General features: G+C 57.4%; 2 protein-coding genes and 5 long non-coding RNA genes across 10 annotated transcripts; 4 read left to right on the top strand and 3 right to left on the bottom strand.

The window, feature by feature from the left end:
• On the top strand, window positions 1-3,049 carry LOC136304581 (low affinity immunoglobulin gamma Fc region receptor II-like). The gene is made up of 7 exons (XM_066208084.1): window positions 1-31; window positions 655-675; window positions 764-994; window positions 1,245-1,511; window positions 2,038-2,307; window positions 2,397-2,699; window positions 2,780-3,049. The coding sequence occupies exons 1-7, from the start codon at window positions 1-3 to the stop codon at window positions 2,872-2,874; spliced, it is 1,218 nt and encodes a 405-aa protein (XP_066064181.1). The 3' UTR covers window positions 2,875-3,049.
• A 198-nt stretch (window positions 3,050-3,247) lies between these two features.
• Window positions 3,248-5,017, top strand: LOC136304582 (uncharacterized). The gene is made up of 3 exons (XR_010724673.1): window positions 3,248-3,270; window positions 3,359-3,438; window positions 3,526-5,017. It is a non-coding gene; the product is annotated as an uncharacterized lncRNA (long non-coding RNA).
• A 1,435-nt stretch (window positions 5,018-6,452) lies between these two features.
• Window positions 6,453-8,367, bottom strand: LOC136304589 (uncharacterized). Of its 2 annotated transcripts, XR_010724679.1 has the most exons (4): window positions 8,287-8,367; window positions 7,533-7,554; window positions 7,395-7,457; window positions 6,453-6,862 (listed from the first exon to the last, which is right to left on the bottom strand). It is a non-coding gene; the product is annotated as an uncharacterized lncRNA (long non-coding RNA). The 2 variants fall into 2 exon arrangements; XR_010724678.1 differs by lacking the exon at window positions 8,287-8,367 and having other exon boundaries at window positions 7,533-7,641.
• A 6,568-nt stretch (window positions 8,368-14,935) lies between these two features.
• On the top strand, window positions 14,936-17,589 carry LOC136304576 (low affinity immunoglobulin gamma Fc region receptor II-like). Its single transcript, XM_066208078.1, has 6 exons — window positions 14,936-14,966; window positions 15,511-15,531; window positions 15,620-15,850; window positions 16,105-16,383; window positions 17,311-17,509; window positions 17,586-17,589. Exons 1-6 carry the CDS (start codon window positions 14,936-14,938, stop codon window positions 17,587-17,589), a joined length of 765 nt encoding a protein of 254 aa, XP_066064175.1.
• Window positions 17,590-17,638: 49 nt separating this feature from the next.
• LOC136304588 (uncharacterized) lies at window positions 17,639-18,764 on the top strand. The gene is made up of 3 exons (XR_010724677.1): window positions 17,639-17,780; window positions 18,187-18,208; window positions 18,296-18,764. It is a non-coding gene; the product is annotated as an uncharacterized lncRNA (long non-coding RNA).
• Window positions 18,765-18,810: 46 nt separating this feature from the next.
• On the bottom strand, window positions 18,811-20,747 carry LOC136304573 (uncharacterized). The gene is made up of 3 exons (XR_010724672.1): window positions 20,716-20,747; window positions 19,578-20,557; window positions 18,811-19,317 (listed from the first exon to the last, which is right to left on the bottom strand). It is a non-coding gene; the product is annotated as an uncharacterized lncRNA (long non-coding RNA).
• Window positions 20,748-20,751: 4 nt separating this feature from the next.
• Window positions 20,752-26,406, bottom strand: LOC136304572 (uncharacterized). 3 transcript variants are annotated; one of them, XR_010724670.1, is made up of 4 exons: window positions 26,143-26,406; window positions 25,884-25,953; window positions 20,971-21,697; window positions 20,752-20,859 (listed from the first exon to the last, which is right to left on the bottom strand). It is a non-coding gene; the product is annotated as an uncharacterized lncRNA (long non-coding RNA). The 3 variants fall into 3 exon arrangements; XR_010724671.1 differs by lacking the exon at window positions 20,752-20,859 and having other exon boundaries at window positions 20,875-21,697; window positions 25,884-25,956; XR_010724669.1 differs by lacking the exon at window positions 20,752-20,859 and having other exon boundaries at window positions 20,875-21,697.
• Window positions 26,407-26,789: the final 383 nt, after the last annotated feature.

Genomic DNA, 26,789 nt, shown 5'->3' with positions numbered 1-26,789 from the left:
ATGGCCGGGAAGGTGGCGCTGCTCCTGTGGGGTGAGTGCCCCGGGCACGGGCCTGACACCCCGGGGATGGGCCCTGGCGAGGCAGAGACCAGTGGGGAGGGGGCACAGGGGGGCTGCGGGGTCCCCTGAGGTCCCCAAGGCCAGCAGAGCCAGTGCATGGGCATGGACCCCAGTGTGAGCAGAGGAGTGGGGTGGTTGTGGGGACAGGAAAAGGGGGACAAGAAGAGGGGAAATGGGATGTGGGGACAGGAAAAAGGGGATAGAGATATGGGGACAAGGATGTGGCAAAGGAACCTTGGGGCTGTAGCAGTTGTGAGGACAGGGACAGGGGCACAGGGATGCAGGGACAGGGATAAGAGCCATGTACCATGCAGATGGGCTGTGGGGATGGGTTCCATTAGAATGGGATGACGGGCCATGGGGATGTTGCTGATGGGACCAGGGCTGTGAGGATGGTGGTGGTGACCTGGAGGAGAATGGGGTGTCCACAGTGTCCCCATGTCCTGCCTCAGCCCAGGGTGACTGAGGTGTCCCTGTCCTCAAGACCTCTGTGCTACATCAGTGTTCCCACTGCAGACAGTCTGGGGACAGACACCACACCATGTCCCCCAGGTGCTGCTGTCCCCACCCAGCCCTGTCCCTTCTCCCTTCCAGCCCAGACCCTCGGCCTCGCTGGTGAGTCCCCAGGGGATGCCATGTCCCCACCCCGCTGTCCCCAGCCCCATGGTGGCCCTGGCAGGCTGGTGTCCTCTGTCACCCGCAGGTGCCCAGACCACCCAGCTCCTGGTGGAGCCCCCCTGGAGGCCGGCGGTGCCGTGGGACCGGGTGACACTGACCTGCCAGGGCTCGGGGACTGCCGGTGCCACCACCTGGTACAGGGACGGGCAGCGCTGGTGGCTGGAGGGGCCCGACCACTTCACTATCACCGAGAGTGGCAGCTACCAGTGTGACAGACCTGGCAGTGGGCTCAGCCCCCCCGTGACTGTCTCAGACGGTGAGGGGGATTTGGGTGTCCTCAACCCACCACCTGTGGCACCCCAAGGGCTCTGGGTGGGCTCCGCTCCATGGGTCACTTCTTGGTGTGGCCTGAGCCTGTCCCCTGCACACGGGGACATCCCAGAGCATCCCAGTGCGGGGGGACCCTGTTTGTGGAATTGGGGACCTCTGGTGCTCTGGCTGTGACCCAATGGGGTCCCCACAAAAACGAGACCACCCCAGTGTGATGGGACCCCTCTGTCCCATAGGCCCCTTGGTGCTGCAGGTGCCGGCACGGCCACTGCTGGAGGGGGACACAGTGACACTGCGCTGTCGATGTCGGTGGGACCTGTTGGTCACTGAGGTGCGATTCTTCCGTGGGAACAAGGAGCTGATTAAGACCCTCCCCAGGACCGAGCTGTCCCTGTCCCCTCTGCACCTGCACCACAGCGGCCGCTACCGCTGCCGGGTCTGGGTGAACTCCGGGGTATCACGGGGGTGGCAGGAGTCAGCGCCGGTGACAGTGACAGTGCATGGTGAGCCTCACCCCCACAGCCTCCCTGGGTCCCCTGGTTGGGGACCCCCAGCACTGCCTGCAGACCCCCATTACTGCCCAGATCCCCCATCTCTGCTACGTGTCTTGAATCCATTCCCGCCTCTCTCACAGGATCCCCCAGCCCTACGTGGGCACCCCCATCTTTCCTGTAAACTTTTCCTATGTCCCCCCATCACTGCTTGAGTCTCCCTCCTCATCTACACATCCCTCACTGGGTCACTTCGCCCATCTCTGAGTCAACCCCACCCCTCCCTGCTCTGCCCCCACCGTCCCCAGGTCACACCATCCCCTCCCTGGGTCCCCACACCCTCCCTGTGTTCCCCCCCCCCTTCTCCAGGTGTCCCCTCCCTGAACCCCCCCATGTTCTTTAGGGTTCCTTTCCAGGCTCTGCCCCCCCCTCTTATTCACTGGGATTCCCCTGCCCCTCTCCACCCCCCCCTCCTGCCCCGTGTTCCTCACTGTCCCCTGGTGTCCCTCACTGACCCTTGCTGTCCCCTCTCCCACAGAGGTCCTGCTCTCGGGGGTGTCCGTGTCAGCACAGCCCCCCGGGGGACAGGTGGCACTGGGGGACTGCCTGGTGCTGAGCTGTGCGGTGGCCGCGGGGACAGGTCCCCTGTCCTTCACCTGGCACCGTGGGGGCTCAGGGACACTGCTGGGCACCGGCCCCAACCTGGAGCTGCGCCGCGTTGGGGACAATGACAGTGGCCAGTATCACTGCCGGGTCAGCGATGGGGACAGCGTAGAGGAGAGTGTCCCCCTGAATGTCACCGTCCTGGGTGAGCAGGACCCTCGGGCTGGGGGTGATCCCAACCTCAGCACCCCCATCCCACCTCACCAGATGCCAGCCCTGTCTGTGTCCCCACAGTGCCCGTGGCCAATGTCACCATCACCCCCGGTCCCCTGTCACACCAGGTGCACGCAGGTGACCCCGTGACCCTGCGCTGCTCAGTGCAGGTGGGCTCAGCCCCTGTCAACTTCACCTGGCTGCACAATGGCCAGGAGGTGGCCAGGGGTCCCGTCCTGGAGCTTGGGGACGTCAGTGTGGGACATTCGGGCACCTACCAGTGCGTGGCCACCAACCAGCTGGGACAGGACGGGCACCGCGTGTTCCGGGCACTCAGCCCTGAGCTGGCCCTGGAGGTGACACCACGTGGACACTGGAGCAGAGGTGGGGTCACACAGGGTCATTGGGTTTGCTGGAACCCTGGAGTGATAGGTGACCCTAATGTGTGTACCTTCTGTCCCCAGTAGTGGCCACAGGGGTTGGCGTGTCCCTCCTGTTCCTGGTCCTGCTCGTGGGTGTAGCTGTGGGCTGGCACCGGTGGAACAACATGGGTGGGTGACAATGGGGGCAATGGGGGCCCTGGGGAGGTGAGAGGCCACCTGGAATGTTGGGGTGATGGGTGACACCCACAGCTCCTGAGTGCTCAGGACCTTTGCTCAGGGTCCTCAAGGATTGGGGGTGCTGTTTGAGGGTATTGTAGGGATGTTGGGGCTTCTTTCAGTGACCTTGGAAAAATTTGGAGGGTCCCCCTCCTTGCCAGAATTGGGCTTCTGGGCACTCACAAAGTCCAGAGCACTTGGGTGGTTCAGGGGTTCTGGGGGGTATCAGGGACGATCAGGGGTCCTGGGAGAAATTGAGGGTCCAGTAGGGTGCCAGGATTTCTGAGGGGGCCTTGGGGACCCCAGAGTTACCTTTCCCCTCTTTCCTTTCTAGAGTCCAGGAAGCAGCAGGAAAGGTGAGTGTGGGCTCAAACCACACTGTCCCCTTTTACCCCAACCCCAAGACCTCCCATTCCCCCCCACACATCCCCTTTATCCCCGCAGGGCCCCTCCGGATCCCCCGGCCCCCCCAGAGGAGGGGGAGGTGCTGTACACCCACGTCGTGAGCACCAGGCAGACGGGGGGTGAGTACAGGGTGGGACACACACACAGGGACACGTCACCCATGAGTGTCACCCCCACTCAGATCCCACAGCCAGTGTCTCTCGCAGCGTCCCCCTGTGCCACCGCGCTCCAGGATCCCCAGGTGACCTACGCGGAGCTGCGGGGACCCCATGGGCGACAGCGGGAACTCAGTGACACCTACGGGAATGTGCTGTGACACTCGGGGCTCCAGTGGGCACTGGGGGCTCTGGGGGAACTGGGGGGCAGTGGGGGACCCCACCCATGGGCAGCCACACTACTCCAGTGTGCTGGCACCAGCCCAGCCCAGTGTGTGGAGCCACACTGAGGGTCCTCAGCCCTCTTCCCCCCCTACCCAGAAGAAGGAGAAAATCACCCATGGGAATGTCTCTGCTGAGAAGGTGCTGCTGGCAGTGCTGAGATCAGCCACTGGCTGCCTGAGTCTGCAGAAGGAACAACCCCCTCCTTCCTTCCTGTCTTCCTTCCTTCCTTCCTTCCTTCCTTCCTTCCTTCCTTCCTTCCTTCCTTCCTTCCAGCCTTCCTGCCTGCCTTCCTCCCTGCCTGCATTCCTGCCTTCCTGCCTGCCTTCCTGCCTGCCTTCCTGCCTTCCTTCCTGCCTGCCTTCCTGCCTTCCTTCCTTCCTTCCTTCCTTCCTTCCTCCCTCCCTCCCTCCCTCCCTCCCTCCCTCCCTCCCTCCCTCCCTCCTAAGACCAGGAGAGATCACTCATGAAATCCTCTCAGGGGCAAAACAGCGTCAGAATTAGAGATATGAATTGAATTTATTGGAGACAAAATCAGGGCAGAAAAAGGAGAAGTCACAAAACCCTTCCATACACCTTCCCCTGTTATAAATAACTTTGTTGTCATTGGCTTTTAGTATTGTATTGGCTTTTGTTAATTAGTTCTATGTAATACAGTTTGTAATCGTATTTAAACAGCTTTTGATGTAGTAAAATTTGTCAGCCTTTTGACCCTAATCGCTGTGGAGATTCTAAATTTTCATGTGATAAATATGTTTTTGTTTAGGCTCTCGCAAACCATCAAAATGGAACCTATTTGCAGTGCAGTATAACATTAACTGTTGCAGAAGTAGCTAATGCCTTGATCTGTGTAACTAACTGACAATGGTGAGAATAATGCAGATTATTTTGTGAAGTAGCTAACATTGATTTCATCTACTGCTGGAGTATCTTATCTCTGTGGTAAGATAACATTGAAAAGAACCAAGTAAATGAACATTGAAAGAAAGAATGCAAAGAGGAATCTACCACTGACTCGTAGGTCACCAAGATTTGTCAAACCACAGAACAGGTGCCTTGTGAGGAAATAAAATATATCGATTTCATCTGCAGTATGGCATTGTAGTGGTTTCAGGTTTGCCAATTCCTGTATCCGAGTCACGGCACCAATTAGTGTAGTGGTTTGAGTGCCCACAAGAATGATTTACTTTTTCTACTGCTGTCCGATAAGATTGTGAGAAAAGCAGAGCAGGCCTAAAGCTTAAAAGAGTATAAAGACAGGTTTAGTAACAAAACTACAGGAGAGAAAACAAAAATAATAAGAATCAGAATAAAACCTTCAAAACACTTCCTCTCTTCCCCACAAACTCCTTTCTTTCTCTCTGACAACATGCAGAGAAGACAAAACCTAGACTTTAGCTCAGTTACAACCTCTAAAATAGTCTTTCTTCAGTTCTCTCAGAGAGAGAAGTCTCTTCTGGTTGGCCATGGAAACTTCCCCACAAGAAAGAACAGTTCTCTTGTGGCTTTTTCATTCTCACAAAACCAGCCGCCTCTGAATCTCCATTTGTGAAGTCCCTCCCATATCACACAGCCTTCCCACAGCTGCGTAATGGGCCATGTAAACTCATGGGGTACCATTTTAAAGATGAACGGTTCAAAAGCAAAGGTTTTCTACATCTCTAGGAACAGAGATCTTTCCTCTTTCTGAGGGCAGATCTTCATCTCATCTCTCTCTCTGTTCAGGCGTCTCAAAAGATCACAACTACTTCAATATTTACTTAGCTCATCACAAAAACCTTTGCTCAGATCTACAATTTGTATACTCTCATCTCCTAGAACATCTTAGAGGGATATTCTAGTATATCACAGTCCATTCCCATGGCCTACAAAAGATTTTCAGCCGAAAACCAAGGCATCTTCTCCTTCTCTTGCCATCTAAGATTCAACTCCTCCTTCACTGACTTTGATGTCTTCATATTGTCTCTCTACGTGGCTTCACTCTGTCCTTTCGTCTCACTTAAGAGAGGATTAGTGCTTTGCAAGTTCCATCCATGCAGAGGAAGAGTTTCCATTCTCCCAATCTGCAGAGGCCGTGATGGTTCTCCCGGGCAGTGGCCGAAGGTGGTAAATTCAGGCCGTGCCGGGGCTGGGCCAGGATCTCCGGGGTTCTGGCTGCATTCAATTTCCAGCTGCGGGGCCGCTCCGCACGGCTGCAGAGCTGCCCCTGCTCTTGGCGCAAGATCTCTCCAGCTGCTGGGGCCTCTCCCTCCGCAAGGGGTCTTGGTGCCGGTGTCTGGAGCTGTTCATAGTAAAGAATTCTTCCAAAGCCGCGCTGGGGGCTTCCCCCGTTCCTCTGCCCGGCTGCGCTGGGGGCCCGGCCCGGCCCTGCGAGGCCTCCCGGGGCCGCCATGGGGGCGGCTTTAGCGGCAGGATGTCAGCAGCCGCTGGAGGCCCGATCCGGCCGGGACGGGGCGTTCTCTCCTCCCCTGCCCTGCCCGGGAGCCGCCGGGCCCGGCCCTGCCAAGGCTCCAGCAGCGACCGGGCCCGGCCAGGCCGCACCAGGCCCGGGGCCACGCGGCGGAGCGGGGCCGACCCCGCCGGCACCTGGGGACCTCTGCCCAGGCGGGAAGGGAAGAGAAGAATTGTTATAGATAACCGTGTGCCTCCAGCAGTGTCCAAGGACCCAGCACGCTGTTTGCTGTCCCTTTTATACCTTATTTATCCCTTATGAATATTTAAAAATATGAAGGAGTCAGTCTTGCTTCTCACACAGTTTAATCAAAATGCTGAAGTTTGGGTACAATAGAGGGAACAGGGTCAACTGCCCGCCCAGCACTGGATGAGGGAAGTGTAACAGATGCAGTGTCTAAATTCGCGTAATAAAATTGTACCTGGTAAAATTATCTATTGTAACTAAAACCTAGATTCTCGGTAGCAATGTCTCCAAACTTCCAGAGTCCATTGTCCAAGCTGTGAAACCACAAAATTTGCAACATAAACAGTGGAGATAATGTGGAGACGGCTCATTAATCAAAGGTGGGCCGCATTTTCACAGCTACTTAAGAATCTGATACCGATCTTGATGGAAATCTAGCAGATGTCCTCATCAAGTGCCCCAAAAGAAGATTCAGTGACTCTTTCTGGACTTCTTTTCAGTTCTTCAGGAAATCCCTTCAAAACATCCCTCGGGGAGAGAAGAATATTGAAATAGTCGTGCACTGCCTCAGGGCATAAAAAATGTCTAACATTGCTGCCCTGAGAGTCCGAATTTGTGGGCAATACCGGAAAGCACCCTTGCTGCTGCCTGGTTGTCCACCCAACATCCAATCGATGTTGTCCTGATTTATCGAGGCATTTCGAAATTGATTTTTGAAATAGCTAAATAAATCTTTGGATTTTGAATTGGCTCTTGATCATTTATAAGAGATGGACGAGCCCTGTGGGGTGCAGTGAAGAGGAAGAAGGGACCACGGAGGGGAATCGATGCCCCTGAGCGCTGCCAGTGTCCCCAGTGGCACAGCAGACTCACAAAGGTGTCATGGGAACCCTACTGTCCATCATAGGGTCCTGGCAGCTCCATGTTGGTCACTTGTGGATCCCAAGGTGGGGCAGGGCCAGGGGACACCTGGGGAGGCCCTCAGAGCGACACTGGTTGTGGGGACCTGGGTGGGGGGTGACGCCCGTGGGTGACGTGTCCCTGTTCCCCCTGTACTCACCCCCTGCCAGCTCAGTGCCCATGATGTGGGGGTCCAGCACCATCCCTTCCTCTGGGTGGGGTCCTGTGGGGATGATGGGGGTCTGACGGGTGTCTGGGGTGGGGGAATGTGGAGTCCTGTAATGACCCTCCCACTCACCTGTCCTGGAGCTTCCTGGAGGCTGCGAGGGAAAGGAGAGGGGGTGACCATGGAGACCCCAGGACGCCTGAACCTTCCTGGGACCTTGGCAAATCCAACCACCCACAGGACCCCCAAATCCCCACTGGAGCCCCAATTCCCACCAGACCCCTGATTCTGCCATGGAACACTCCAAGAACCCCTGAACTCCCCAGACCTTCTGCACCACTTCAGTGTCCCCCAAGCCCCCCAGTGTCCCCGATCCTCTGTGCCCCAGAACCCAATGCCCAGACGAGAGAGGTACCCCCCACACTTCCCCAGGACCCCAGAATGATCCCCCAACATCCCTGCACAGCTCTCCAAGAGCTCCCCAAACCCTCCAGGAGCTTCCAGTGCCATCCCAATGTCCCTCAAACCCCACTCAGGGACGCCCTTGGAGCCCAACCAAGACCATCCAAATTTCCCCCCAAACCCCCCAGGACCCCCAGCCGAGGTCACTGTGGGCTCAGTTTCCCCCAGCTCAGGGGTCCTGGGTGCTGCCCTGTCTCTGCCCCCACTCTGGGGGCTTCCCCTCACTCCAGGACCCCCATTCCCCCCATTGTCACCCATCCCAGTGCTGCCAGCAGTGACAGCCCCCGATGACAGCCAGGAGCAGGAGCAGGAACAGAAGGGTCCTGCCGACATTCACAGCCACTGCTGGGGACAGAGGGGGACACATTGGGGTCACCCCAACTCCAAAGGTTCTGAACACCCCAGTGACCCCGTGTGAGCCCACCTGTGACCCAGGATGTGCCAGGGGTCACCTCCAGGGCCAGCTCAGGGCTGAGTGCCCGGAACATGCGGTGCCCGTCCTGTCCCAGCTGGTTGGTGGCCACGCACTGGTAGGTGCCCGAATGTCCCACACTGACGTTCCCAAGCTCCAGGACAGGACCCCTGGACACCTCCTGGCCATTGTGCAGCCAGGTGAAGGTGACAGGGGCTGAGCCCACCTGCACTGAGCAGCGCAGGGTCACGGGGTCACCTGCATGCACCTGGTGTGACAGGGGACCGGGGGTGATGGTGGCATTGGCCACGGGCACTGTGGGGACACAGAGATGGGTCTGAGGAGAGGGGGAGGGCTGGCAGCCAGCAAGAGGGACAGGGACACGGGGATGAGAGTTTTCTGGAGCATGCTGTGGGTGGGGTCACCCAACCTGAGGGTCTCAGTCACCCAGGACAGTGACATTCAGGGGGACACTCTCAGCCACGCTGTCCCCGTTGCTGACCCGGCACTGGTAGTGGCCACTGTCATTGTCCCCAACACGCTGCAGCTCCAGGCGGGGGCCAGTGCCCAGCGGTTCCCCTGAGCCCCCCCGGTGCCAGGTGAAGGACAGGGGACCTGCCCCTGCAGCCACTGCACAGCTCAGCACCAGGCGGTCACCCTGTGCCACCTGTCCCCCGGGGGGCTGTGCTGATAGGGACACCCCTGAGACAGGGACACCTGCAGGAGGTGGGGGAAAGCAGGGGACAGTGAGGGACATGGGAGGGGCATTTTCGAGGGGCAGGAGGACCCCAGTGAGAAAGAAGGGGCCCAGAGCTGATGGGGGGCATGAAATAAAACCCCAAGGAATGATGGGGTGTTCAGGGAGGGGACAGCTGGAGCGGGCTGAGGGGGCACCACAGGGAGGGTACGGTGGGACCTGGGGACCATGAGGGGAGATCAGAGGGGAGTGGGGATGAACCAGGAATGGGTGAAGGGACCCAGTGAGGGATGGAGGGACATGGAGGGGGACCTGAGCAGTGATGCGAGGATGTGGAAAAACTTCAGAGGAAAGATGGGGGTACCCAGGAAGGGCTGGGGCATTTTGCGAGGGACGTGGGAAAGGATGAATGACCTCCGACAGGCATGGGGGGTCCAAGCAGGAATGGGGGTCCCAAGGCAAGGCAGGGGACGCGAAGAGGCTGTGGGGGCTCCCCGTGCCCATCCCCACACTCACTGTGCACCGTGACGCGGAGCCGGGCGCTGCTCTTCTGCACGGCCCCCCCCTCGGAGCGCACCTGGCAGCTGTAATTCCCCGAGTGGGAGACCCCGGGCACCAGGAGCTGCGGGGACACCTGCGTGCCCCCCACCAACTGCCCGTCCTGGTAGAAGAGGTGCAGGAGGCGGGTTCGTGGCCGCAGGGGGCTGGGGCTGCTGAGGCAGCTGAGATTGAGGGGGGACCCCTCAATGAGCTCGGGGGGACCCTCCAGCACCGGCACCGTGAAGAGCTCTGGGAAGGAGATGAGGGGAGGACTGACTCTGAGTCCCCTGGGATGTGGCTGTGGGGGTGTCAGGATATTGGGGTTCCAGCCGTGGGAGTGCTCACCGTGCACTGTCACTGTCACTGGAGATGACGATAATGGCCAGAAGCTCACCAAACCCTCACAGTGGTAGCGGCCACTGTGGTTTGGCTGCAGAGGAGACAGGGACAGCTCGGCCCCCCTGAAGTACTCCCCCAGATCCTTCCCGTCCTGGTAAAACCGCACCCTGCTGACCGATGTGTCCTGCCTGACCCGGCAGCGCAGTTTGACCTCGTCGCCCTCCAGCAGTGTCTGTGTTGGCACCTGCAGCACCAGCTGGTCTGTGGGACAGGAGAGTCCCATCACACTGAGAGGCTGGAGACAGGTCAGAGGAGGGTGCCCATGGCACCGCAGACATCTGGGCGGAGTCTCCATTGCACTGGAGGATCCCAGGAACACCAGGAGACGCTCCGTGGCACAGGTGTCACCAAGGGGGTCCCATCACACTGGGATGCACTGGGATGACCCTCAGTGCAGTGCCCACGGGCTCTTGCACCCGAGGGGTGTGAGGACGCCCACGGAGTGGAGCCCACCCAGACCTATCCAGAGGCCACTGTGAGCATTTAAGATCCCCTCTCACCATTTAGGACTGTGACGGGGGGGCCGAGCCCACTGCCGTGTCTCTGACACTTGTAAGTGCCGCTCTTGGTGACAGTGAAGCGGTTCCAACTGTTCTGCACCCAGCGCTGCCCGTCCTTGTACCAGGTGGTGTCACCGGCGGTCCCCAAGCCCTGGCAGGTCAGTGTCACCTGGTCCCACAGCACCGCCGGCCTCCAGGGGGGCTCCACCAGGAGCTGGGTGGTCTGGGCACCTGCGGGTGACAGGGGACACCAGCCTGCCAGGGCCACCACGGGGCTGGGGACAGCAGGGCGGGGACATGGCATCCCCTGAGGACTCACCAGCGAGGCCGAGGGTGTGGGCTGGAAGGGAGAAGGGACAGATCAGGGCGGTGGTGGCTCTGCAGGGACAGCACCATTTGGGGGGACATGGTGTGATGTGTCCCCAAACTCTCCCCAAGGGTAGCACCGGTGTAGCACAGAGGTTTTGCTGACAGGGACACCTCAGTCACCCTGGGCTGAGGCAGGACATGGGGTCACTGTGGACCCCCCATGCTTGCACAGATCACGACCGTAATCCTCACAGCACCTGTCCCGACAGCCACACCCCCATGGCCCCACGTCTGTGACCCCTTTCCCCCGGCACCAGTCCCGCTGGCCCATCTGCATGGTACGGGCATGACCCTTGTCCCTGTCCCTGCATCCCTGTTCCCCTGTCCCTGCCTTGGGGACCGCAGGGGAGCCCGCAGCCCCCCTGTGCCTCCTCCCCACCGGTCTCTGCCTCACCAGGGCCCATCCCCGGGGTGTCAGGCCCGTGCCCGGGGCACTCACCCCACAGGAGCAGCGCCACCTTCCCGGCCATCCCCGTGTCCCCGGCCATGTGCACTGGCTGTCACTCGCTGCTGTGGCCACCGGTCCCCTGGGTGGCCGCTCTTCGGATGAGGAGGAAGGAAGAAAGGTCACACCTCGTCCCCACGTGTAGGTGGCCCTTGGTGGGGGCAGGGTGGGGGATGGGTGGAGACACAGCAGGGGACAGGCTGGGGACATTATGGGATAGTCTGGGGGCTCAGTGGGGGATGGTGTTCCCAGGAGTGGGGGCCTCAGGGGATGTGGGGAACCAAGGCCGGGTGTCCAGGAGAATGGGGGTCCAGGGGAATTGGGGTCTCCATGTCTCGGGGGATTCACGGATGGGGGTCCTGCAGGAAAATTTTTCCCCAGGGGTTTTGGGTCATGGAATATGGGTCCCAGGGTTGGGGGTCCAGGGGTGAAAAGGGGGCCCCTGGGAACTGGGGTTCTGAGAGGAAGGAGAAGCATTCCATGGGATGGGATCAAGGCAATGGTGGTCCTGTGCAATGGGAGTCCTGCGATGGGGGTCCCAGGGAGCAGAGACCAAGGGAATGGGGGTGCCATGGTTGGGTTCCCAGGGGAATGGGGGTCCCAGGGATGGGCAGTGGCTGGGTGGGCACGGGGGTCTCAGCTCCTGCCCTGGGTGCCTCAGATTTCGGGGTGACTCAGAGCCCAGCACAGCCCCCACAGTGTGCTCATGGCCAGGGGGGCACCCCAGGGTGGAGGCTCTGGGTCTGTGCCCCACACACCCCTGGGCTTTTCCCATCCCCCCATTTCCTGGCTCAGCCATCCCAGGGAACACCTGAGCAGGGAACGGTGGGGGGATCCCAGGAAGGGGCCAAGGGGGCTGGGGGGTGCAGGCAGTGTTTGGGGGCTGTGGGCGATGAAAGATTTTCACTTTCTCTTTCCTGCAGCAGAAGGAAGAGGCCGTTTATGCTGAGCTGAGGCCGTGGGTTCTGTCCTGGGGGACACATCCAGAGGGGTCCTGCCCTGAGGGAAAAGGGCTCCTCTGCTGTGGTGACACCTGGGTCGTGTCCCAGGGTCTTGTCCCAGGGGATTCCTCGTTCTGGGGGTGCCACATCCTTGGGGATTCCTGTCCCAGAGGTGGCACATCCTGGAGGGTCCTGAGCATTCCCGCTGTCCCCAGTGGGTCCCTGTGACACCTGGGCTGCCCAAACCTAAGGGGCCACCAGATAGAACCTTGCCCTGATGATGGTAAATGCCCGGCTAAATTTGGTTTAATTCCCTGATGCCCAATTGGCTGAGACAAAATTATACAGCCATGAAATAAAGGCAACAATCTTTTCCGAAAACAATTTTTTTCCCAATAAAAAAATAACTTCACCAAAAATCAAACTAACAATGTAAAAAATGGTCTGGTCGATAGAATCCTTTTAATCATTGGGCACCCAACAAGTCGCTCACAGTAAAAACACAAACAAATCCCACAAAAATGAGACTTTCTGGTTCCCTTCAGGAGCCCATTGGTGCATCCCACAGCAGCGTTCACTTGTGGATAACACAGAGTGTGGAACCTCCCTGAGTGTCCAGCAGGTCCATGGGATTGTTCGCGGCCTGCTGGGCAGCAACCCAGCCCACAGGGAAGGCTTTGGCTGGGCCACATTTAGGAACTCTGCCCATTTTACTCCTTCCCACCCTGAAACTTGATTTACTTCCCATGGCTTCTGCCCCCAACAGGGGAGAAACTCTGTCCATCCTTGGAACAGAGCACAGGAATCCGTGGAAATGCCCGTATGCCCCACAGGGTCTGCTTCCCTGGGAAATGCACTCCACCCTGCCCTGAATTCCCCTGCCTGGGCACTCCCTGCTCCTGCTGGGACACCCCTGTTCCCCAGATCCACGGCTGGAGCCCCTGCTCAGTATTTCCACACTTTTCCTTCTCTTCTGGTGTCCGCATCCAGAACACAAACATTCTTTCTGGGAGGTTCCAAAGGGCTGCAGGTTTTGTTCAGAAAGGAGGGTCCCGGTCAGGTTGTTGAGCAGATGGGTGTGGGATTTGCAGAACTTCTGGGGCTCTCTCAGCCCCTTGCTGAGAGGGACAAAATGATCAATTGCTGCATTTCCGGACTGCTTCCCTCACAGCTGCCCCTGCAGGGGGGTTTGCAGCCAGCCCTGCTCTGAAAACCATCCAAGGCCCTCGCAGAGCCACTGCTTGGGCTCCCATTGGCTTTTGTGCTTCTTGCAGGGCCCAGCAAACCACAGCCAGGCCTTTTCCTGCCACAGAATTCTCACCTTTGCAGCAGCTCTCAAGCTGCCAGAATCAAAGCCAAGGGGGCGGGGGGAGCCTCAGGTCGTGGCTGCCACCTGGGGCTGGCCAGAGCAGGGCTGGCCAATGCCCATCCCTGTGCACTGGGGCTGGGCCATGGCTGGGCCCCGCACTTGGATGGCCACTGGCTTCAAGGAGGAGGAGTTGGGGAGCTCCTTCCTGCCTGGGGCTCCATTCCCGAGCTGCTCTTGCTGGCTCACATCCTGTAGGGGATGAGTGAGAATGGAGAAGTCTGGACCCCGCCTGGAGCTGCCATCCCCCAGGACAGGATCCCCTTGGCCATCATGTGTCCCCCCCAGGACAGGATCTCCCCAGGATGTTGCAGTCCCAGAGCAGGGAACCCCTGAACAGGACACAACCCTCCTGGATGACCCCAGAATAGAACTCTTCCCTCTGCACAAACGGCATCTTCCTTCTGCTGCAGGAGAGAGAAAGTGTTGGGGGGGGGGGGCAAAGCTGGATACCCCCATCCGCCACAGCCCCCATATCTCCTCCTGCTGGACCAGAACCCACTTTTCCTCTTCCCCAGAGTCGCCTCAACCTGTTCCTTGCTCAGGTGCTCCCCAGACTCATCAAGCCATGCAACTGAGAGGTGTGAAACTGTGGGAGAAAAGAAGGAAATGGAAAAGAAGAGATGAAAAAGCTCCTGGGGGTCTGGGGAGACAGCGACCCAGAGCCCCTCGGAATCTGCCTGTGGTGATCCCCAGGTCACCAGCACCTTGAGTGGGCTCTGCGTGGCTCTGGGTCACCCCAATATCTGAGGTAGCCAGGAAAGGAGCTGCAACCCATGGACCCAACCAGCCAGTGCGCATCCCTGGGCCCCCCATTCCTCTGGGAACCCAACCAACAGACCCCCATTCTTTATGTTCCACCTCCCTGGGACCCCCATCCCAGGACTGCCATTCTCCAATATCTCCATGGCCCAGGACCCCCATTCCCAAGGAACAGTCTCCCCCAAATTCCGTCCCCTACAATCCCTCTTCACCCATGGATTTGTTTCTCCCAGGACCCTCACATTCCCACATAATCCCCCATTCCCCCGGCACCCTCATCCCTAGGACCCCCATCCTATGACCCCAAATCCCTGGAGCCAACATTCTTCTGGGACTCCCAGCCCTGAGTCCCCCCATCCCTGGGACCCCCCATTCCCCTGGACACCCATCCCTGGCTCCGCAAACCCCTGAGCCCCCCACTCCTGAGAACCCCATGTCCCACCATGTGCCACCCAGCCTTGTCCCCAGCCTGCCCACATCCTGTCCCCAGTTTGTGGCCACCCTGCCCCCACCAGGTGCCACCTACGCATGAGGATGAGACCTGACCTCCCTTCCTTCCACCCTGGCCGAAGAGCCACCACCCAGGGGACAGCCGCCACTGCCAGTGTGCGACCGCCAGCCTGGATGGCCAGGGACACGGGGATGGCCGGGAAGGTGGCGCTGCTCCTGTGGGGTGAGTGCCCCGGGCACGGGCCTGACACCCCGGGGATGGGCCCTGGTGAGGCAGAGACCGGTGGGGAGGGGGCACAGGGGGGCTGTGGGGTCCCCTGAGGTCCCCAGTGCCAGCAAAGCCAGTGCAATTAGGTAATCAGCGTTGTGGGATGCTGGTGGGGCAGGAGAAGGGGGACAGGACTGGAGGGGCCAGAATGTGGGGAGAGGAATTATGGGGCTGGTGCGACTGTGAGGACAGGGACAGGGAAACAGGGATGCAGGGACAGGGACAAGGGGACAAGTACCATGCAGATGGGCCATGGGGACAGAGGCCATGGGACTGGGGGAGTGACCTGTGCCAGAACGGGCTCCCCATATCTGGGGTGTCCTTAGTGTCCCCATGTCCTGCCTGAGATGGGGTGGCTGCAGTTCCCCGATCTCCGAGACATCTATGCCACACCAGTGTCCCCCCGGTGACAGTTCAGGGACAGCTTCACACCCTGTGGCCCGTCACCTGTCTCCCCATGGTGCCACCCCCACCCAGCCCTGTCCCTTCTCCCTTCCAGCCCAGACCCTCGAACTCGCTGGTGAGTCCTCAGGGGATGCCATGTCCCCACCCTGCTGTCCCCAGCCCCATGGTGGCCCTGGCAGGCTGGTGTCCCCTGTCACCTGCAGGTGCCCAGACCACCCAGCTCCTGGTGGAGCCTCCCTGGATTCTGGCAGTGCTGTGGGACCGGGTGACACTGACCTGTCAGGGGTCGGGGACAGCCGGTGACATCACCTGGTACATGGATGAGTGGAGCTGGCGGCAGGAGGGACTCGGCCACTTCAATGTCACAAAGAGTGGCACCTACCGCTGTTACAGACGTGGCAGTGGGCTCAGCCCCCCCGTGACAGTCTTAAATGGTGAAGGGGGTTTCAGGGTCTCCAGCCGGGAACCTGTGAGACCCCGAGGGCTCTGGGTGGGCTCCGCTCCATGGGTCACCTCCTGGAGTGACCAGAGCCCGTCCCCTGCACACGGGGACATCCCAGAGCATCCCAGTCTGCGGGGGGACACTGTTTGTGGTATTGGAGACCCCTGGTGCTCTGGCTGTGACCCAATGGGGGCTCCCCGCACAAACGGGACCCCCCCGGTGTGACAGGACCCCCGTGTCCCCCAGATTGGCTGGTGCTGCAGGTGCCAGCGCGGCTGCTGCTGGAGGGGGACACGGTGACACTGCGCTGCCGATGGCGGCAGGACCTGTCGGTCACCGGGGTGCGATTCTACCGTGGGAACGAGGAGGTGAGGATGTCCCTCAATGGCACCGAGCTGTCCCTGTCCCGTCAGCAGCGGAGCCACAGTGGCCGCTACTGCTGCGGGGGCCAGATGCACTCCTGCGTATCACAGTCATGGGAGTGGCGGGAGTCGGCGCCGGTGACGGTGACAGTGACAGTGCACGGTGAGCTTCACCCCCACAGCCCCCCGTGTCCCGTGGTTGGGGACACTCTGCCCCGTTTGTGGACCCCCAGCCCTGCCTGCAGACCCCCATTACTGCCCAGATCTCCCATCCCTGCCTCGGGTCCCTCATCCATTCCCGGGTCTCTCACAGGATCCCCCAGCCCTACGTGGGCACCCCCATCTTTCCTGTAAACTTTTCCTATGTCCCCCATCACTGCTTGAGTCCCCCTCCTCATCCCCCCATCCCTCACTGGGTTGCTTTGCCCGTCTCTGAGTCAACCCCACTCCTCCCTGCTCTGCCCCCACGGTCCCCAAGTCCCACCATCCCCTCTCTGGGTCCCCACACCCTCCCTGGGGTCCCCCCATCCCTCTCCAGGTGTCCCCTCCCCAAACCCCCCATCCTTCCTTGGGGTCCTTTTCAAGCCCCCCCCAGCTCTGAACCCCCTCTTTCTCACTGGGGTCCCCCTGCCTCTCTTCATTCCCCCCGTGTCCCTCACTGTCACTTGCTGTTGCCCCCTCCCACAGGGGTCCCTGTCTCAGGGGTGTCCATGTCAGTGCAGCCCCCCGGGGGACAGGTGGCACTGGGGGACCACTTGGTGCTGAGCTGTGCGGTGGCCGCGGGGACAGGTCCCCTGTCCTTCATTTGGCACCGGGGGGGCTCGGGGACACTGTTGGGCACCAGCCCTCCCCTGGAGCTGTGACACATTGGGGACAATGACAGTGGCCACTATCACTGCCGGGTCTGCGATGGGGACAGTGTGGCCGAGAGTGTCCGTGTGAACGTCACCGTCGTGGGTGAGCAGAACCCTCTGACTGGGAGTGACACCACCTACAGCATCCTCCAGGACACGATCATTCCCCTGTTTCTGTCCCTCTTGCTGGCTGCCAGCCCCTCCCCCCAGCATCAGCCTTGTCTCTGTCCCTACAGTGCCCGTGGCCAATGCCACCATCACCCCCGGTCCCCTGTCACACCAGGTGCACGCAGGTGACCCCGTGACCCTGCGCTGCTTGGTGCAGGTGGACTCAGCCCCTGTCACCTTCACCTGGCTGCACAATGGCCAGGAGGTGGCCCGGGGTCCCGTCCTGGAGCTTGGGGACGTCGATGTGGGACATTCAGGCACCTACCAGTGCGTGGCCACCAACCAGCTGGGACAGGACGGGCACCGCGTGTTCGGGGCACTCAGCCCCGAGCTGGCCCTGGAGGTGACACCACGTGGACACTGGAGCAGAGGTGGCGTCACACGGGGTCACCGGGGTGTTCAGGACCTCCAGGGTTCAGAGTGTCCCCAATGCGTCCCCCTCTGTCCCCAGCATTGGCCACAGGGGTTGCTTGTTCCGTCCTGTCCTTGGTCGTGCTCATTGTTGCAGCTGTGGGCTGGCATCGGTGGAACAACGTGGGTGGGTGACAATGGGGGCAATGGGGGCCCTGGGGAGGTGGGAGGTCACCTGGAATGTGAGGGTGATTGGTGGCACCAACAGTCAATGACTTGGGCAGCGCTGAGTGCTCAGGCCTTTTGCTCAGCATCCTCCAGGATTTGGGGTGGTGTTGGAGGGTCTTGCAGGCATGTTGGGGGTTCTCTCCGTGATCCTGGGGGAATTTGGAAAGTTCCCCTCCCTGCCAGGCTCTGGGTTCTGGGATCGCAAGTGGTCCAGAGCACTGTGGTGATTCAGGGGTTCTGGGGGCCATCAGGGATACTGGGGGGACCTGGGGGAGAATTGAAGGCCTGGGGGTTGTTCAGGATTCCTGTGGGTGGATGGGGGCCTATTGGGACTCCAAAGTTACCAATTCAGTTTTCCTTTGCAGATACCAGTAAGCACCAGGAAAGGTGAGTGCAGGCTCCAGCCATGATGCATCTTTTACCCAAACCACCAGAACCTTTCATCCCCTTCCACACACTCCCTTCTTCCCACAGGGCCCCCCCGGAGCCCCTGGCATCCCCCAGGGAGGATCCTCAGGTGACCTACATGCAGCTGCAGGGGCCACACGGGCAACCATGGGAGCCCAGTGACATCTATGACACTCTACAACAACCGTTGTGAGACTCTGGGAAGCGGGAGGCACTGGGTGGCACTGGAGGTGCTCCCTCCATGGCTCCTGTGGTTGCCCATCCTTCCAAGGGAGGTGGTCATGGGTCAGGGGGAGGCTACAAAGGGCACCCTGTGCTCCTCATTTCCTCTCCCAGTGCCCCCAGGGGCTCCCCCATCCCCTCCCCAATCCCCATCCAAATGCTCCAAGTACCCTCAGTGGCTTCCCCATTCTCTCCCCACAGTGCTGGCAGCACACCCAGGGGTTCCACATTCCCCCTCCCACTCTCCCTGTCCCATCTCACTGTAAAAGGGGCAGTCGGGGCGGATTCTTTCTGATCGATTTCTCGGATTAAAATGAAGCACAAATGCGGCAATATTATATCTGAGAACTGTTTATTGATAAAGGAGGCTAAGTGTTCTTATGGGAGGGAGATAGAAGAGAGAATAGAGAGGGAAAGAGACAGAGAGAGAAACAGAAGACAGGGACAGCATTACCACAATAACCCCGGGCGCACTTTTGGCATCAGCTCGGCAGATGGAGTGTGTGTGTGGTGAGCCCTCGTGGCTTTTGTCAGTGGCTGGGTGGGATTTCCAAGTGGCGGCACCTGCGTGTCTCTGGCAACGCTGAGTCATGGCTGTGTGCTGGCTGTGGGCTAGTGCTGTGGCACTGGTGGCTTTGGGCTGGCTGCTACGGGCAGGTTCTGGGGTGCAGCAGGCTCGTTGCTGCGGGGAACACGGGAAAAATGGCAGAGATGGCAGGTGTGTGCAGGCAGCCTCTGCTCCGCTGGGGAAGCTGTGGAGCACCGTGTTGGGGAAGCAGAGGAGCACCAGGTTGGGGAAGCGGTAGAGCACCAGGTCGTCGCAGGAATGAGCTGCCTCGCAGAAGCAGCAAAGCAGGGAAGAACGGCTGCAGACAGAGAAGGACCACCGGGAGGAAAAGTTGAGGCAGAGAGGAGGACCAAGCTGAACCTCCAAGCAAGCCCCTGATCCCCCCAAGAGACCCAAAGCAAAATCGCTGCTTTTGTGTCACGGTTAACTGCTTTTATTTGCTCATGTATAGCGTGTGTTGAGACAGAAATGAAAATCAGATTGAGTCCTCTCAACCCCCATGCTCCCCGTGGCCCTGCAATCCGCTTCCCAATGTTCCCAGTACACTACGTGGCTTACCATTGCCCATCCCATTTCCAAAGGAGCACAGTGACGCTGTTGTGCACCAGAACACAAAGACTCTGACTTGAGAAGGCCGAAAATTACTCCTTTATTCTTGGGATGTGTCTCCCTTCTTATGCTATTCTATGCAGACCAATTGGATTCATGAAACAAAGACAAACCTCCTCAATCACATTGGTCAGAGTAGAGGGACGTCAAGAAGAAGTCCCTCCTAGGGAAAGAAACGCAAACAATTTGCCCATACCAAAAGATGTCTCTTGTTTACAGAAAATTCCCTGGGAAAGGAATTTCAGGAAACCAAAACACCTCAGGCACCAACCAGGGCCACAGCACAGGACCTGGTTTCCTGCTCCTGGAACAAAAATGCAGCTTTTTTGGTTAAACGGACACAAATGTTTTTCTTTGCTCAGCTCTGTCAGGCTTTAGGAACAGAATTCGTCAATTTTTGGCTGCCAGTATGTCTTAGTTTGAAAGACAGGTGTCTTCTGGGGAGAGCAGGGCGTCCCTTGGAATGGGGAATGCAAACCTCCTCCCTCCTAGTTATTATAATTATGAAAAATTAAGGAGCTCTCAGGCAAAGATATGGGGATAGGGATAACAGATCTTTACTAGTATGTATAACAAGGCAAACAACCAGCAACAACCACAGCATTAATAATAAACAGAACCAGGAAGCCCGTAACAGCTTCCCTGAGCGCGGCACTTTCCCCTTTGGTGCAGTTCCGGGCACAGCCAGCAGGGGCGCTAGTGGCTCCCGGTGGGCGGGGCAGGTGCGGTGATCCCTCCGCGGCTGCAGGGGGCGCTGTAAGGCGGGCTCAGGGAGCGCACAGTCATGGTGGCTCTGTCCCAGATAGGAAGGGATGGAAGGGATAGATCAGAAACTCCAGAGCTGAGGCTGAAGGAATGGAAGGGATGGATCAGGAACTCCCAAGCTGTGGCTGAAGATGCAGGATGTCTCAGCAGGCAGGGGTTGTGGGCTACAGAGTAGTGAAAAGACTCAGAGCAGTGCTGAAGAAACAGCAGGAGGAGGGACAACAGTGACCCTGCTCCCAGCACAGCAACAGGCCCTACTTTAAGTGAGGCAGGCAATAACAAGATCCCAGTTCCATGGCTGGGCCCAGGAGCAGAGGCTCACCCCACACCAGAAGAAACAGGACTGAGCCGGGCACCTGCAGCAGCAGTGAATTCCTTTCCCCAAGCAGCCGCTCCACCGTCACCATCCAAAGGCACAGATCGAGTGAATGAGAGTTTCCCATCCCTGCCGAGAGTTTTCCCATTCCTGCCATCTCAAGCACGCAGCCATCAGTGCTTCTTAGCAACTCAGTGGGAGAAAAAGTCTCACAGGTAACAAGGAAAGAAAATGAAAGAAAAAGAAACCAAGCCCCAACACCTTATTTTCACTCCTGGTGTTCAGGTTACATCTCCACTGGGTTTGCCTACTGCCCAGGGGACTGTTTGGGGGGTATGTGTGTTGATATCTCTTCAATTCCTTCTTTTCTCCTTGGGGATTCTCTATTTGCTCCCAGTCCTCTTCTGACAGCCAGTCACAGGTCTCCTGAAAAAACACACCTTCCCAACCAGCCAACCACAGGCCTTCCCAATCAGCCAATCACAATCTTCTCCACAAGACCCACCTTCCCAACCAGCCAACCACAGACCTTCCCAACCAGCCAATCACAATCATCTCCAGAAGACTCACCTTCCCAACTAGCCAACCACAGCACTTCCCAACAAAACCTGCCTTCCCAACCAGCCAATCACAGGCCCTCTGAACAAGGCCCGCCTTCCCAACCAGCCAACTACAGGCTCACCTGACAAGGCCCACCTTCCCAATCAGCCAGAAGGAAAAGGAAAGGGGAAAAAAGGAAAGAAAGGAAAGGAGAGGAAAAAAAGAGAAAAACAGACCATTCTTTCTCCCTGGAAAACAAAAGGAAATAAACAACTCTCCTGTGGTCTGGTGAATCCCATCCCACTGGGTCAGTTCCGCTGGGTTGGTGACTGCCGGGAGTTCCTGTGCCGGGTCCCCGTTCGCCGCAACCCGCTCCCCGCTCGCCGCTACCCACGGCGGCCCCCACGGCTCCTCTGCACCGCCGGGCCGCCCCTGCTGCCAGAGGCACCTGTGTTGGGTTAACCGGAGCCGCAGGAGAAGAGCCTCATGCTATCATGGTCAGCAAATCTCGTTTATTTCAGGTAGCATACACACATTTATATCTTCTATAATCAGCTCATACATATTGCAAAAGTTAAGCTCAGGATTGGTGCTCAGACTAAAAGTCAGCTACGCCTCTTTCTACATTCCTTTGTAGTTACATTGTTTGAGTAAGTTTTAGTTTAACCAGGCTTCTCCCTCTTATCTTTCAGCTACAATGTCTTGTTATCAGTCTTGTTATCGTATAGCAGCTGTGCTCAAGGAAATAGAAGCTTACTGCCTTGCTGGTTTACATGAGAGTTCCTGTGTGCTCAGCAAAACTCTCTCATGTCTGCGTGACCTTTTGCAGCTAGCCAGTTATCCATCACACTCTCCACACTTCCCCCGTTTTCTTTTACTGCTATCATTGTCATCTTAAAATTATCAAACATTGACAATACCATACGCTGCAAACATTGCAACACACAAGGCAAAACTAAAAGCAAAACAACAATTACAAGCAAAATCACAAGCACTACTTGTATCAAATGTTTTAACCAGCCTGTAATGTGCGCTGAAGTTGCATGAAAAGTTCACTCAGTCGGGGGTTGTTAACTTCTTTGAGACTTGCGTCTTCAATTTTGGAGACAACTCCCACTACATAAAGTGAGTCAGAAACTACATTAACAGGTTCTTGGAAGGTTTGAAAAGCTCATATAACTGCCAATAATTCTAACGTCTGGAGATTGTCCTGTGGGCTTGCTGGAATCACATGATGATGCCACTGGCCTGCTTTGTTCCAAGTAGCTGCTGCTCGGCGAGAGCGCTTTCCTGCATCAGTAAAAACTGTAATTGCGTGTGGAATAGGTTGGTCTTCTCTCAAAGGTTTAGTAATTAATTGCCATTCTCCTAGCCAGTGCAATAATTTCGGTTTAAGAGTGCCTGTTGTAACAAAACTCGGTGCTTGTAGTAATGCCTCTGCCAATTCTGCGGAGTTAAGCAGAAACCAGTCCAGGGACGCTTTTTCCATAGGTAGATGTATCACACTAGGTTCCTTGCCACTTAGCTCTATTGTGCGTAATCGGCCTTTCATAATTAGCAAGGCAAGTTTTTCAATTTTTTGTGTAATTGTTTTTCTTTGCTGTAAGGGAGGGCTAATCCATTCCAGGACCCCCAAGTCCTCCATATTTCCTGGTCTCTCCCCCGTTTTCTTTTTCTGCGTAATGGCTTCTAGAAGGTGATCTTTGTTATTTCAAATAGTCAGTGAAACAGAAAGGGATGGATTCAACCTGGTGACAAAGCCATTGGCAACACACCACAAAATACTTTGAAGGGCACTGATTTGATCTGCAGAAAGTACAACCGGAGCACAGGGGTCTGTGCCTTTTAAGAGGGGGCGCAACGCTTCTAGAAGGGTGTTAGGAATGCCAACTACAGGCTTGAGCCATTGGAGGTCTCCCAATAGTTTTTGTGCTTCATGCAAAGTGGACGGTGGAGCCTGGATGGTCCTTTTGGGCCTTGTAGATAAGTCTATGACAGGAAGAGTGATACCTCCTGAGGAGCCAAGGCATTTTGTTCCGCGCGGCTCATCAGATCGTGGTGGTATGCTCATAGTTAATTGCGGTAGAGGTATGAACTGGGCGATCCGTTGGCCTTTTGGAATGTTCACTGGCGGGAAAGGTGTATGAGCTATAACAAAAATCTTTCCTTCAGCATCAGCGTCGATAACTCCAGGTTCTACCAGTAGGCCCAAAACAGACCCAGACGATCGACCTAAAATGAGTCTTCTTGTGGGTTGTCCATTAATGAGAATAGGTCCAAAAATTCTGGTAGAAATCACATGTGGACTGCTGTTATATAGGGTAACATTTACTGCTGCTGCTAGGTCTAATCCGAGGCTGCCGGAGGTTGCTGGCAAGAGTTGCCCATCGATGGTGTGGCTGGAACTATTTGTGTCTCGGCGCGGCCCAGTTTCGCGCTGGTCTTGGAGTTTCCCGATCCAGATCGGCAAGCGGTGCTGTTGTGGGTATTGGATCGGCACTTGCCGCACCATACGCCCGTGGCACTACATTCGCGGCGGATGTGTCTCGGCTTTCCGCAGCGGAACACTTTATCCTCCCACCGGTATTGGGGCTTTGACGCGCTGTCGCCGCTTGGAGGGGTGCGAGGGCAGCTAAAACCTGAGTCTGAGCTGATACTGCTTGTTCTCTAAAAGCCTGAGCTTGCTGTTGTAACCCCTCACCTATCTTTTGCAGCGCTTCTACCACAAATACCTGAGTGCTGGAAGGCATGGCTGCCGCTTTATCTAACAAATCTTGAACATTCCAATTCCCAGGGGCTGAAGCTATGAGGGAACGAGTATTAGCATTCCCATTCTGCAAGATACATTGTTTAACTAGGGCATCTTGCATGTGCTCAGCAATGCCTGCTTTACTTAAAGCATCAATGATTTTGTCCACAAAGGGGCCAAGAGGCTCCTCCCTCCCCTGTTTTATCCCCATATAAAGAGGAACACCTCCTGGATCTCTAATTTTCTCCATAGCTCTTTTAGCTACCGCCATGGCCTCTCTCAATTTATCAGGACTTAGGGTAGCTTGAGCCTCTACTCTATGAAGCAGTCTTTGACCCATAAGCTCGTCAACAGTAATGCCGAGTAAGGGGTCTCCTTGGGGACGAGGGAGTGCGGCACTTGCAGCCGCCTCTTCCCTCCATCGGGCTTCAAACAGTAACCTTTGATGTGGGGTATAAATTAAACGAGAAAGACCTCTAACATCTGCGGGCAACAGGAGATTCGTATTAAAAAGGAATTCTAACATTTGTTTAGCGGGTTCGCTTGTGACCCCATAGCTCGCTACGGTAGATCGTAGTTGTGACAAAAGTTTCCAGTCTAAATTAGTAACCTCCGCCCGTTGCCCTCCCTGCGGGTTATTGTGAAAGATAACTGGGAGGGCGAGGGGGGACGACATCTGCTCCTGAGCTGCCGCGGCCAGATCCGTATCTCCCTCCCGCCAGCCCTGATTTGCCAGTGCCGCCCATACCTCCCGTCTTTCTCGTGCCATAGCCTCCGCGAGGTCCGATAAGGCTTCGGGGAACGGCTCCGTGGCAACAGGACAGGGAGGGGCATTCCTAGCCTCTGCATTCATGGGGGTGGGGGGTGAAGGCATTAGTGGAGCAGAGGGCTGTGGCGAGGGCTGAACGGTGGGTGTACTGGCCGGCTCTACAGAGTCAGATGACAGGAGGTCAACGGTTGCAAAGACCGGAGGGTTTGGAGCGGAAGGGTCATCTCCATAAGCTTTATTTCTAGTGTGCATTTCACGAGCATTATCGACAGCTTTCTTCTCTGCCTGACACATAAGCAATTCATTATGCACAGTTCTCCACAACTTGCTCATCTTTTTCGCTGGCTTATCATCATCTAACACTAATTCTCAAAGCTTATCCCCATACCTGCGCCATTCGGCTAATTCATGAACAGTATGGGGGTTAGCAAAAGAGCCATAAGATGTAGCATGGCTCAAAAGAGGGGGGAGCTCCTTATCTAAGTCAAGCCCCTTAAATCCCCGCTTTCTAAGAAAAGCGGTAAAGAGATCATACGCTGCTTGCCTTTCCATACTCACTGGTACAGTTGCAAACCCCCAGGCGTCGGCAGCGCGTAGCGGCAGGGCGCACCGATGTGACCACCCCGGGCGTAAATCCGCCGTCCAAAGGACCCGACCCCAATGCAGCTCTAAAGAGGGTAGGGGAGAAGCACGTTCGGGCGCCAAATGTTGGGTTAACCGGAGCCGCAGGAGAAGAGCCTCATGCTATCATGGTCAGCAAATCTCGTTTATTTCAGGTAGCATACACACATTTATATCTTCTATAATCAGCTCATACATATTGCAAAAGTTAAGCTCAGGATTGGTGCTCAGACTAAAAGTCAGCTACGCCTCTTTCTACATTCCTTTGTAGTTACATTGTTTGAGTAAGTTTTAGTTTAACCAGGCTTCTCCCTCTTATCTTTCAGCTACAATGTCTTGTTATCAGTCTTGTTATCGTATAGCAGCTGTGCTCAAGGAAATAGAAGCTTACTGCCTTGCTGGTTTACATGAGAGTTCCTGTGTGCTCAGCAAAACTCTCTCATGTCTGCGTGACCTTTTGCAGCTAGCCAGTTATCCATCACACTCTCCACACACCTGGCCCCGGAAAAGCGCGGTGCGCGGCGCATGGCTGCCTCCGCCAGCGCTGGTTCTGAGTGCTCGGAACCTGCTGATACAAGTGTGGCCACCACTGATCTGACAGCCCTGTGAGAGACCCGGGGATGGATGAGGGACCCGCGGCAGGGATGGGGGGTCTGGGCAGTAATGGGGGACTGCAGGCAGGGCTGGGGGTCCCCAGACGGGGCTGAGTGTCCCCAACCAGGGGACCCGGGGAGGCTGTGGGGGTGAGGCTCACCGTGCACTGTCACTGTCAGTGGCGCCGACTCCTGCAACGCTGATGATACGTCAGAGGACACCCAGCCCCGGCAGCGGTAGCGGCCACTGTGGCTCAGCTGCAGAGGGGACAGGGACAGCTCGGTGCCATTGAGGGACATCCTCACCTCCTCGTCCCCACGGTAGAATCACACCTTGGTGACTGACAGGCCCTGCCGCCATCGGCAGCGCAGTGTCACTGTGTCCCCCGCTACAGCTGCATCTGCACCGGCACCTGTAGCACCAGCCAGTCTGGGGGACACGAGGGTCCTGTCACACCACAGGGGTCCCATTTTCATGGGGACCCACCATTGGGTCACAGCCAGAGCACCAGGGGTCCCCAATTCCACAAACAGGGTCCCCCTGCACTGGAATGCTCTGGGATGTCCCTGTGTGCAGGGGACGAGCTCTGGTCAGACCAGGAGGTGACCCATGGAGCAGGGCCCACCCAGAGCCCTCAGGGTCCCACAGGTGCCACGCTGGGGACACCCAAAGCCCCCTCACCATTTGAGACTATCACAGGGGGGCTGAGCCCACTGCCAGGTCTGTAACAGCGGTAGGTGCCAGAATAGGTGACACTGACATTTTCAGGTCCGTTCGGCCCCCAGCTCCGCCCATCCTTGTACCAGG

This window comes from Chamaea fasciata, unplaced genomic scaffold, assembly GCF_029207755.1.
Source record: "Chamaea fasciata isolate MVZ Bird 193981 ecotype frontalis unplaced genomic scaffold, bChaFas1.0.hap1 SCAF_126, whole genome shotgun sequence".
Taxonomy (NCBI): Eukaryota; Metazoa; Chordata; class Aves; order Passeriformes; family Sylviidae; genus Chamaea; species Chamaea fasciata.
Note: the sequence above shows the minus strand (reverse complement) of the source record. Positions and strands in the feature narration are given on the sequence as shown.